The 12,713-nt window shown below is 39.8% G+C and overlaps 1 protein-coding gene across 1 annotated transcript in view; it reads left to right on the top strand.

Annotated features, from left to right (window-relative positions):
• Positions 1-12,713, top strand: part of LOC129764271 (protein enabled) — an 80,770-nt gene that overhangs the window by 50,766 nt on the left and 17,291 nt on the right. The window contains exons 4-7 of the mRNA XM_055763190.1: positions 1,289-1,400; positions 1,530-1,787; positions 1,849-2,016; positions 2,098-2,347. Of these exons, the coding sequence (XP_055619165.1) occupies positions 1,289-1,400; positions 1,530-1,787; positions 1,849-2,016; positions 2,098-2,347 (788 nt within the window). The remainder of the gene's footprint in view (positions 1-1,288; positions 1,401-1,529; positions 1,788-1,848; positions 2,017-2,097; positions 2,348-12,713) is intronic.

The following is a 12,713-nucleotide window of genomic DNA, read 5'->3' as shown; positions in this document are numbered from 1 at the left end:
CGTGCAAACATTCATATGATATCAGAAAGATTTGTATATGTGGTTGCATTACACACTTTTGCACACATAATTAATTATATTGCTGACTATCCAAGCGAGCTAACAGTAACTATTCCAAGCTACAGTGCTATTTTGCGTATCAAAAATTGTAATTTCATTATTTTGCTAATAATTGTTGTCCCAAAATGTCGAAATATACAGAAGAATGATGGTATGTCACGTTTCTCAGCAAAACTATATGCATCGAGTCATTATTCATTAACTATTCAGAAAGGGACATTTGGTAGGAATAGGTATACATGAAATATCGGTAGGTTAAGTGCTAAAAATTCGAAATTCGACATCCGAGATCAAACCACATTCTTTTTTATTTCCTTATCTAGTAACTTTCATTGCCAGTGATAAACGTTTTTCTGATGAAAAGCTCAATGTCAGTCCCTATGAACCGAAACGGGGCTTAACGTGTTAAAAATCAAATCCAGCATCACCAACACCAATGACAAACCAAAAGGTTTAGAACCACCAAAATTTCTCATAAAAAGTAAAGTTTTCGATTTTCGAATATTTTGAACGAAAATAGTGTCTGACAATGATTTTAAATAATAATGATGAGATAAACACTCACTGACAAATCCTGTGAAGGCCTATACATTTACTATAGGCCTATAGTAAACTCGCTGTCGTGAATTATCCGCACCGCGGATCATTCGCTCGCGGATAATCGAGGTTCTACTATAGTTGAGTAAGGTTCTGTTTTCATCATTGAAAAAGAAACATCTAATAATCATTTTCATTGATTTTTTGGCAATTTTGAACTGATTTCAGGCGTGTTAGTTAGGCGAGGGAGATGGTAACTTTGCTACAATGCAACTTAAACTTTTGTAGATGTCTACCTCCGAGGTCGCCCACACTTATTATGCATTGATAACAGACTTGTTTGGAATCTATGAAATAAAACATAGATAGACTGATTGTCGAAGGCCACTATTACACGTAATTATTAGTCTCTATTTTTGAGTTGATATGAGACAAATTTTTGCAGCACTTTTATTGTCATATTGATATAAAAAATATGTATAAAAAATAACAATCATAAACACGGGGCCAATCATGCAGTGTGAATACGCATACTCAGCAAAAACCGCCACCCTCACCCAATCATTGTTGTCAGTTGTTCGACACAGCAAAAGCCCCACAGTATTTCGACATCTGCAGCAGCGGGACTACTAGTTGTTTCGCTTCGTTTCGATTCGTAGAACTAATTTGTACATTGTCCTGTATATTACAGTGCGCCGCCAGTTCCACAACCACCGGTTCTGCCACCACAACCGCCGAAACCAATTTATGCATCACAGCAGAGCAATACCAGCACCAACAGTATTACATATGGAAGCAATTCGGTAAGTTGTAGTTTCTTAGCTGGTGGCTAAAAATCGCGCCGTGACCTTGGATAGCTTCCAACTTCAAATCTATGCATGCGCAGGTAGACTCGTAGCATCTAACTCTCCCAATTTCGGAACTATTTTCAGCAACCTCAATACCAACAGCCGATTTATGTAGCATCCAATCAAAATCAGTTGATGAATCAGATGGCCTCGCAAATTCCAACGCCACCGATGCAAAACGGTGCAATCTACGCAACGGCGACCTGTTCGCCCAACACAAGCAGCAATGTGAATCCGATCTTCACTGGACAGCAGCAGATGATATTGCCCCAAGGGCCGCCAAACAATTACGGACAGACGAACGGCACGTACGGTGGACAACCGCAGTACGGCATATCACCGGTACGTTTGCTAAGATTCTGTTGAATTACTGAATTTATTTTTCCCACTTCACTGCTTTTAGGTTTCTCAGATGCCAATGCAACAGGTTCAGCAAATCCAACAGCAACAACAACAACAACAACAACCGCCACCTCAAATGCAGCAGGCGAATGCCCCACCGCAAGCGCCACCACCGCCGATGCCACCGGCATTCCCACTATCAATGGCACCGTCTAATAATATTCCACAGGTAAGCAATTTTCCCAATTCACACGTTCAGTGAACGATTTTACGTATAGATGGCTGTAACAATATATACATCTTATCGCAGCCTCCTGCACCACCATTACCACCGGCCAATGTCGCGGCACCACCACCTCCTCCGCCGCCACCTGGTGCCAATCTGTTGAATTCAAAGGGATCCGACGCTGGTATCAACTCCCTCGCACTCCAACTCGCTACAGCCAAGTTGAAGAGAAGCCAACCACCGAAAACAGCCCCTCCGGCGCCGGTTTCTACTGTAACGGAAAACAGCGGCAGTAGCACCTCTAGCGGAGGTAGTGGTAATTATGGAACAATAGGTAGTCTATCACTCACGCTACTAACATCCGTCATTAATACATTTCGTTTTGTTTTTTCTCTTTGGTTTTAAATCTACTTCTAACTCCCTCATGTCGCGCTAGTCACCAAAATTGGAATATTCGAAGATCACAATCGTAGTCGAACACACTAACCTGATTGGCTAACATTATGTACCCATCAAAAGAACGGTCAGACAGTTCTAAAATAATCATCACTTCGTTAACCACGTGCATTATACGAGCATCGCCTCATCTAAAACAGCGTATTCAGCTGCATCATTCTACTATTCGCGCATCATCGCTTGCACCAAATTACTATCGAACAATTGCGTATTCAATGGGCGAACCAAACGCGACGTAATGTAATTTACTGATTTGGTATTCATTGGAGCTACTGCTGCTGCTTTTATGGCTGCGGATAATTCTATAAAGAGAATACACAACCATATGTAATATGGTTATGTGGAAAAAAAGAAAGATACGTAGCATTATTATCGGGTTTGAATAATGAAGATGTGGGACACGCGTCGTCCCGTTCAGTAGTCTGATTTCTGCTCTGGAGTGCAACGAAAAGTTGTTTACTTTCGGATGATTGTTGAATGACTGATTTTTTCTACGATCTTGAGTCTATGAAAAAACCAAACTTTGCATAATGAAACGAAATATTCAATCGTGAGGAAATAGACATTTGGTTCTATAAATGCAGGTTTATTATTTTTGTTTACTCATTCCTCGACAATGGAATGGAATCCATACATAGGTAATTTTGAGACGATGAAATAATGATAAACGCGCCAGATATAGTGATCCTTAGAGCATAACATATCGCGCCTAGCTCTGCGAAATGTATAGAACAAGGATCTCTTATGGCGGGTTTACATTAGGGAGATCTATAGCTATAGATGGATTTATTCACCCGAAAATAGATGTAAACGGGTGAGAATATATATGATACACTTCTCCGAGGTATAAATGTATAGGATGAATAGAATAAATTCAGGCATATGTAAACGCTGGTGAATTTCTCACTGGTGAGAAATCACTGAAATTGGATGCAGTTCTACTTCAGGTGAATAAATTCACCAAAAATATGAATATATTCATTATATAAGTTCGCGCTAGTGTAAACGGTGGATGCGATTTCTATAAATCTCATCATATTTCTTCTCATGAATATATCACTAGTCTAAACCCACCCTTAGGGAAGAACTTTATGAACCATCTTATAGCGAATTCGTTTTTGTTCAGTTTCAACCCCAGTGCCGCACTAACTGCTGTCAAAACGTTTTTTTATTCACTCAGTTTCGCACTCAGTGTCGCACTAGTTCGCCCCGAAAACTATTAGTTTCGCACTGAGATGTTTCACGGGTTGGCACTCGGGTTCACCAATACAACTATACTGAACTGTCAAGTTCCGAATATTATTTTGGAAAATCTAAAAATAAAGACTATGAAAATGGCAAACCTGCTGCTTTTGCTTTTGTATTATTGGAAGCGTAATCCAATTCGGATTCTGATTTTGAAGAGTATATTCGAGTAGACGGCATTAAGCTACGTGTGCTTTCATTGGGAGGTGAAAATAATGATGGATATTCAGGTGGAATAAATTTCAAAATCAAAATTATGAATGGAAATTTACTTTAACGTATCGAATATTTATTTTATGTGATTAAATAAGAGGATTTTTCCGATATCGCAGAAACATATTGAACGAAAACTGTGTCTAATGATGATTTTATATTATAATAGTAATTATTTGTGGAACAAACAGGAAATGCATCGACAAATGGTTAAGTGAGTGTCAGAACTACATGTGTTAGGTAATCGAACAATATGAAGTACAAATTTTCATTCAAACTTTTATATGTTTACACTGCACTTGGCCCTTCTGATCTGATGGAGAACAATTTACCTCCCAAGCACTAATATCACCACCAGACGTCGACACTGTACATTTGCCGTCGTAAATATAAACAAATCAGACTATATAACGTACACCAACAAACCAACGCATTCGTGAAACTGAAAACGTTTTTTTATTACAGAGTCAGTTTGGCACTGACTCAGTTTTAAAAACGAATTCGCTATTAGAATGTTGAGTAGGACTAACGCTGGCTGTTGCTGCCCAGTCAATTCGGTGCGTTCACATCATAAAGGGTGTGTCACATCAAATTGCATCAAGGAAAAAACGCTGTAGAAATTTAATTTTTAGGAATTATATCTTCAGCTTTCGCTTATAATCAGATAAGAGTGTATAGATCACGTTGTCCATGCTTCACTGTCAATTTTTCGTATATTTGGAAAAATGTCGAACGAAAAAGAGCGTCGTGAATTAATCCTGTGCACTCATTTTGAGAATCCGGAGTTGTCACATCGGGACATCGGTAAGATGCTGGGAATCGTCCAATCCACGGTCAGCAGAGTACTAAAACGATACTTCGAGAACCTAACCATCGACCGGAAGGTGAAGAACGGCAAAAATGGATGCTCCGTCAGTGAAATAGATCACAAGCGCGTAGTTAAGCAGTTTAAACGTGATCCGAGAAGTTCGGTCCGTGATATCGCCAATAAGCTGAATTTATCAAGTTCATTCGTCCAGCGGACCAAGCAGCAGGAGGGCCTGCGTACATACAAGGTTCAGAAGGCTCCTAACCGCGACGAAAGGCAAAACATGGTGGGGAAGACGCGAGTCCGGAAGCTGTACACCGAAATGCTGACGAAGCCGCATTGCCTGGTAATGGACGACGAAACCTACGTCAAAGCGGACTTTCGTCAGCTGCCGGGCCTATTGTTCTTCTCCGCAGAGGACAAATGCAGCGTTCCGGAGGAGATTCGCAAGCAGAAACTATCCAAGTTTGCCAAAAAGTACATGGTGTGCGATCTGCTCTTGCGGAAAGCGGAGCGCCCCCTTCGTGATGACCGGCACGGTAAACGGGCAGGTTTACCTTAAGGAGTGCCTACAGAAGCGCTTACTACCACTATTGAAGCAGCACGAGGGCCCGACCATCTTCTGGCCGGATCTCGCTTCGTGCCACTATTCAAAGGACGTGTTGGAGTGGTACGATGCCAACGGGGTCACCTTCGTGCCAAAGGAAATGAACCCGCCCAACGCGCCGGAGCTTCGCCCAATAGAGAAATATTGGGCGATTATGAAGCAGGCCCTCCGGAAGAACCCAAAAGTTGTCAAATCGGAGGCGGACTTCAAGAGAAAATGGATTTCTGTTCAAAAAAAAAAAAACTACAACCTGACGTTGTACAGAACCTTATGGACGGGGTAAAGAGGAAGGTGCGAGCATAAGGGCTTGGGCTCGAAGTATGCATAAAAAGAAAATGCCAAAAGTTGTTTAATAGTTTTTATTTTACTGTCTAAAATTTTCAAAAGGATCGGTCTACTGGGCGAATTTCTACAGCGTTTTTTCCGTGATGCAATTTGATGTGACACACCCTTTAGAAGACATTGAGCTGTAAAACAGTCATTCCGGGGTATCCGCCCGCAAAACCTTATAGGTTGATTACAGTATCAACAGCCCTATTCTGTATTTCAACGGATTTCCATTTCGTTCGAGTTATGATTTCGCATTCCCTATTTCGAACGTTTTGCCCATTGTATGTGCGAAGGGAAACAGATCGAACGAAATGCAAAAACAACTCGAACGGAATACAGAATGGAATTTTATCAAGTCGTTCGAAATATTTCGAATCGATCGAAATACAGAATAGGGGCGGCTTCCTCGTTCCTCGGGATCCCGGTGTGACCCGGGATCCAAAATAGGGTCCTGTTTTTACCTCTGAGCTGTTCTTCAATTTCTTGAATAATTGGGGTGTTTGATATTACCACCCTCTACAGCTTTGTAAACACTTGCCGAGTCCGAATAAATCACGGCACTATTAGCATCGGTGATGTTCTCTAATGCCCACTTAATACCGAGAGCTTCACATGAGTAGATGCTAAACTAATTGGCCTCTAATGCTAGTTTTAGCATTACCATCTAGAATTCCAATGAAGTCATCAGTGACAGACCCATCGGTATGGACAATGCGTTTATCAGCAAGCTGTAGTACGTAGGGCATCATTCTGGGGATCATTGCCAGCCTCTACGTGCCTTTTAGTCCTCCAAGTTATACTAGGAGGCATCTTAAGCTCTGGAAGAACAACGACTTGCTCTTCGTGATTGACCTGAACCTGCGAAATCGCACAAAGAACACACCGAATGACGTTAAAGAGTAGCAAATCATTATCATTGTGCAAGTATCGGTGAATCGAGTTTTATATAGTCAATAACGACGTCCTTACCACATCACCAGAGGAAGGGAAGAAATGTTAGTATGGTATTTGTCGCCCGAAGGCTAGAAGGGTTGCCTCTATAGCGTGGTTTCCTAGCGATTATCAAGGAAGGTATAGTTGTTAGTGGGGGGAGGTAAAAATTAGAATTCACTGTGGTGAGTGATGTGATTAGGAGTTTATCCATTTTTTTTTTCGCATAATAACCATGGATAACAGCTATTACAACCGGGGTTGCCAACTATAATTTTCAAAAATCAGGAAGAATGAAAAAAATCAGGAAGAAATCAGAATAGCTTATATTGAGTTGTCCGAAAAGTTCGTGACTATTTTTGGGGAAACAAAAGCATCACTTTATAGACAGACAAATGTCAATTTTTGATCCACAATCATTTGCCATTTTTCATGTAACTTAAAAAAATCCTCCCAGATTGTGTTTGATTTTACATCGAAAATTGTCCACGGTATTTTCTATGCTGTTCATAGAGTTTAAGTTTTTAACCTTGAGAGAACTTTGCAAGGAACTGAACCAGATCCAAAAAGTTGGTTTCAGCTGGTTGAGAAGCAGTTCCTAGCCAAACTCCAAAATAATGTGTAGTGTGGTCAAGCAGACAAAAAGACACATTGAGTAATTATGGACTTTGGTTCTGGATCGCTGCTTTTAAGTTGTCCAATTACGAGCAGTATTTCTGCGAATGTATCGACGGGTTGATAGAAGCTCATAATCCGAATTCCTTCCCAATCCAACCAGACACAGGGTAATACTTTCTTCGAGCAAATATCGGCTTTGGGGTTAGCTTATTATTTCGCTTACCCCAAGTTCTCAGCCGCTCAACATCACCCGTAACGATTCGCTTCAAAATGATATTTTCATTGCGTTTTTGAAGCGTGTCGCAGACCGAGATGCAATCTATCAAAAATTTTTGGTTAAAATCTTTGGTACCCACGAATCGTAACGATTTACGTAACCAAGTATCATCAGATCCAAATTAAAGGCTGTTTAAGGTATCTGTAGAGAATCTGCTTATTTATTTGTCGTGTCCTGAGGATTATTGCTGATCAACGTTTCGATTTGGTATTCACATTAGACGGCTTTCCATACAACTTTATATAGATTATTCAATGTTCTTATTTCTAAATCTTTCATATGTTGATTTGATGTATTTAGATTTTATTCGCTGTGAAATATAACGGAACCTGTATTTTTCTTTGTTTAGCTCTACACAATTTTTGGTGGCTAACATTCCTTTCATTGTTTCCGTTCCTCGTTTATTTTTTAATCTTCGTTTTATTAAGATTGAATTGAGAGAAAAGTCGGTCAACCGATGTTGAGAAATGTGGAAGAATTGATAAGCATGCTATTAAATCACCCAGAAGTGGAAAAGCCAGTATGTCGCCGGATCTCTTGATCATTTATATTTTTTCCAAAAACCTGCAGCACAGCAGTCAATTACAAAAAAATCTTTATTCAGAATTTATCGGTATTTATAGTCCATGTCTTGAACTGGATATAACCTCACCAAAAAAGGAAAGCGTAATAGCAGAGGTAAAATTGATGATCATTTTCAAATTTTTATGTTATATGGTTCGATTATAAAAATCTTATAATATTGACTTTGAAAGCAAATGTTTTCTCTTGGGTAATTTTACACTCTTAACCGTATCACTTCATCATAAATTTTGCGGCTACTCCTACATACACATCATCCTCACTGAGGTAAGGGGCTGTCCACATACCACGTGGACAACTTTAGGGGGTGTAGGGGGTACGAAAATGTCCACTCTTGTCCACGGAGAGGGAGGAGGGGGTTTAGATAACGTCCACGTGGACACATAAAATAAATATTTCTGAAAATACAATATAATCAAAAATGAATGAAATCTGCTCTGCATTTTCAACGAATTTCAATCTTGCCGCTCCATATTTTTTCATATCATTGAACTGTTTCGCTAAAATGCGTATTCTGAGAGTAACTCACATGAACTGAGAGTGATGAACTTATTTACATTCCGCCAGGACAAAGACACCATCAAAGAATTTTAAAATCTTGTAATTTGAAAAATGCACGACATACTTTTCTTAGGTACGGGTTTGTTGCTGTATCTGTCTTTCGAGAACTCCAAAAATGATAAACCAAAGGAAAATGAACAACGAATTACCTGGTGAAGCTTGGTTACGTAGAACGCTACAATATATCGGTTCCATACTATTGCATCTTGTGTCTGGTGAGATTGAAAAGGAATTCTGCTTTATGTGATTCTATGAAGCTTCGATAAATTCTAACAAGTACTGCGAAATTAAAGTCAGCGATCCAGAACAAACTAACAGAGTTAGCCAATATGATAGACGTCGTATTCCATCGGACAATGTCAAATTTCATTCTCTTTGATAGCCCGGCCGAAAATGTTATGTTTCCCTAAGGTGTGCTATTTCACCCGTCGTTCTCTCCAGATATTGCACCTTTTGGTTATCAATTGTTCGGGACACTTTTCTTGAGCGCAATAATTTCATAGAAAAGCATAAAAAATAACCTTACCCAGTTTTTTACGAGAAACCAAAATTGTTTTGGGAGGTTGGGCTTAGATGTTGCGGAAGGATCGATTCAGCAATACCATACACTGTGTAAACTAGGAATAAGAATTAGGCAATCAATAGTTTGAAAGAGAGGCCACGCAGAGAAACTCGATGTTTGGAAGACGCATGAATTATTCTATAGGAATTTGATTGACTATTTTTCATCAGCGAAGCCCAACTAGATCAACCCATTTCTGGAACAAATAATCACGGGTGATAGAAATGGGAAAAATACGATATCGTTCGCAAAAGATCATGAGATAAGCAAAACAAACCACTACAAATATCATCAAAGCCTTGACTCCAAAAAAGGGACGCTGTGTGTATGGTGGAACTGGAAGCGAATCTTCGATCATGAGGAGTTACATAGCCAAAAGGTTAATTCAGTGTTGTGCGGTTCACAACTAGATAGTTTTCACGAGGCGATTATGGAAGAAACCACTAAAATCGATCAACAGAAAAGTGTCACATAAATCTCTGATGACGCCCCAAAAAATAGGGCGACTAGTTGGGAAGCTTTGATGCATCCACGGTATAGCCCAGACCCTGCAAACATCTTTGTGATCTATTAAGAAATGATTGAGTTATGAGCGCTCGAAATCTTTGATTTTTTCCTACTTGTTCAGTACCTAGATTTTCATTTTACCCCCCAATCTTCAAGTTAGACGTAGTCTTACTTCAAAAAAAATTATTCAGAAATAAAACAGAAAAAATCAGAAATTAAACGCGGATACTTTTTAAATGACCCAATATATTCGAATAATTCTGTGTCTATAAGAGTGATGCTTTGGATTTTTTCCCTGAACCCTTTTACGGGTAGTGGTAACTATATTTCCACCAACGATTTTATTTTTTTCTCTTCTTTAACAATAAATTATTACTTCTAGCCTAACTGTGGTAACTAGTTCTGATATCTAGCAACGTGCCTGATTTTTTTGGGTGCGAAAAAATTAAAAACTATCCATTTCGTCTAAACAAAACCAAATTTAGAGCAGCAAGAGCAAATTTCCCGAAAAGTCATTGAAAAACAGTCTATTTGTTGAAGTTTTCAATACATATGAACTGTTTAGGACCTGCTGAGTTTCATCATGAATTTTATTAATTGTTTTTGTTGAAACTAACATCAAAAATTCAAATATAAGAAAAACATTTTTACCATCAAGTGCTTACCGCTAGACGGGCAGGTGGCAACTATATTGCCACCAATTTTTTGTTTTTAATTGTTTTGTTTATTGAAAAAAAAATCTTTTGTGTATTTCAGCATGTAAACATGTCGCTGTAGTTTGTAGTTTGAGTTGATTACGTGCCTGGTTCTCACAGTCCATTAGAGGGTTAAAGCCGGCACGAATTCGGGAACAACCTAAAATTTTCCAAGACATACGAGGTTGAACAGTTATTTTTTTATGTGAATTTTAGCGGTGAAAACAATTTGACAACATAAGTGGAATTTGGAAGAAACTAAATAGTGGTACAAATAACTTTGCGGGGAATGTTGGAAAGCGAATAAATGAATTCAAAACAAACCGTTATTATTAATTGAACTAACATTTTTATCAATTCAAGCGAAGTTCAATTTTATTTTGATTTTTTTTAGAAATAATTGGTGTAATGTCCACGTGCACAACAGGGGGAGGGGTATAGGAAAAGTCCACGTTTGTCCACGATGGGGGAGGGGGGTGTTCAAAAACATGATTTTTCTGTCCTCGCGGTATGTGGACAGCCCCTAATGTTGTGCCTTTCTTTCTTTCTTTCTTTGTTTTTAAGAGGCTTTAAACTTTTGCAGTTCATTCGCCTCTACGTTGTGCCTCAAACTTAATCTCGCTATAAAGGGTGTGTCACATCAAATTGCATCACGGAAAAAACGCTGTAGAAATTTAATTTTTAAGAATTATATCTTCAGCTTTCGCTTATAATCAGATAAGAGTGTATAGATCACGTTGGCCATGCTTCACTGTCATTTTTTCGTAAATTTGGAAAAATGTCGTCGTACGAAAAAGAGCGTCGTGAATTAATCCTGTGCACTCATTTCGAGAATCCGGAGTTGTTACATCGGGACATCGGTAAGATGCTGGGAATCGTTCAATCCACGGTCAGCAGAGTACTGAAACGATACTTCGAGAACCTAACCATCGACCGGAAGGTGAAGAACGGCAAAAATGGATGCTCCGTCAGTGAAAAAGATCACAAGCGCGTAGTTAAGCAGTTTAGACGTGATCCGAGAAGTTCGGTCCGTGATGTCGCCAATAAGCTGAATTTGTCAAGTTCAATCGTCCAGCGGACCAAGCAGCGGGAGGGCCTGCGTACATACCAGGTTCAGAAAGCTCCTAACCGTGACGAAAGGCAAAACATGGTGGGGAAGACGCGAGCCCGGAAGCTGTACACCGAAATGCTGACGAAGCCGCATTGCCTGGTAATGGACGACGAAACCTACGTCAAAGCGGACTTTCGTCAGCTGCCGGGCCTGTTGTTCTTCTCCGCAGAGGACAAATTCAGCGTTCCGGAGGAGATTCGCAAGCAGAAACTATCCAAGTTTGCCAAAAAGTACATGGTGTGGCAAGCGATCTGCTCTTGCGGAAAGCGGAGCGCCCCCTTCGTGATGACCGGCACGGTAAACGGGCAGGTTTACCTTAAGGAGTGCCTACAGAAGCGCTTACTACCACTATTGAAGCAGCACGAGGACCCGACCATCTTCTGGCCGGATGTCGCTTCGTGCCACTATTCAAAGGACGTGTTGGAGTGGTACGAAGCCAACGGGGTCACCTTCGTGCCAAAGGAAATGAACCCGCCCAACGCGCCGGAGCTTCGCCCAATAGAGAAATATTGGGCGATTATGAAGCAGGCCCTCCGGAAGAACCCAAAAGTCAAATCGGAGGCGGACTTCAAGAGAAAATGGATTTCTGTTAAAAAAACAGGAAGTGGGTTATATCTATGGTATAACCTCAAGGGTGACGTAGGACTATCGTTGATTTAGAGATCATTTGTTTGAAGTTGAATCTAAATCCATTCTGAATAAATGAATAAATGAATATTTGGGGGACTTCGAAAACTAGAGCGTTACGGTGGAGGCACAAGGTTTTATGCATCCAATATAGGATACGAAAAACCTTGTTCTGAAGAATAGTCTTCAAAAGCTTCTCTGCTAACTGCACTTGATTGACAAATCACAAAACCAAAGGTATTATATGGATATTTTATGGATAGAAAACATTAAAATAAACTCTTTCGCTTGAATGTAATTTTCAATTCCAAGGGGAACTGGCAGATTATTTTCCAGCAACGATGAGATATTTCCACATTTTCCTCGATACTGGAAGCCTACCAGTAGTTAATACTAACTCGATAACCACCTGTTAATCGCACTTTATTGAAAAATATTTGGTCAGTGTTACATGGATAGAAAACATTAAAATAAACTCTTTCACATGAATGTATTTTTAAATTCCCAGAGGAACTGGCAGATTATTTCCCAGCAATGATTAGATCTTTCCGGAACTTTCTCACACGAATCA

Source organism: Toxorhynchites rutilus, chromosome 2 (genome assembly GCF_029784135.1).
Source record: "Toxorhynchites rutilus septentrionalis strain SRP chromosome 2, ASM2978413v1, whole genome shotgun sequence".
Taxonomy (NCBI): Eukaryota; Metazoa; Arthropoda; class Insecta; order Diptera; family Culicidae; genus Toxorhynchites; species Toxorhynchites rutilus.
This window is presented reverse-complemented; position numbering and strand designations above follow the sequence as displayed.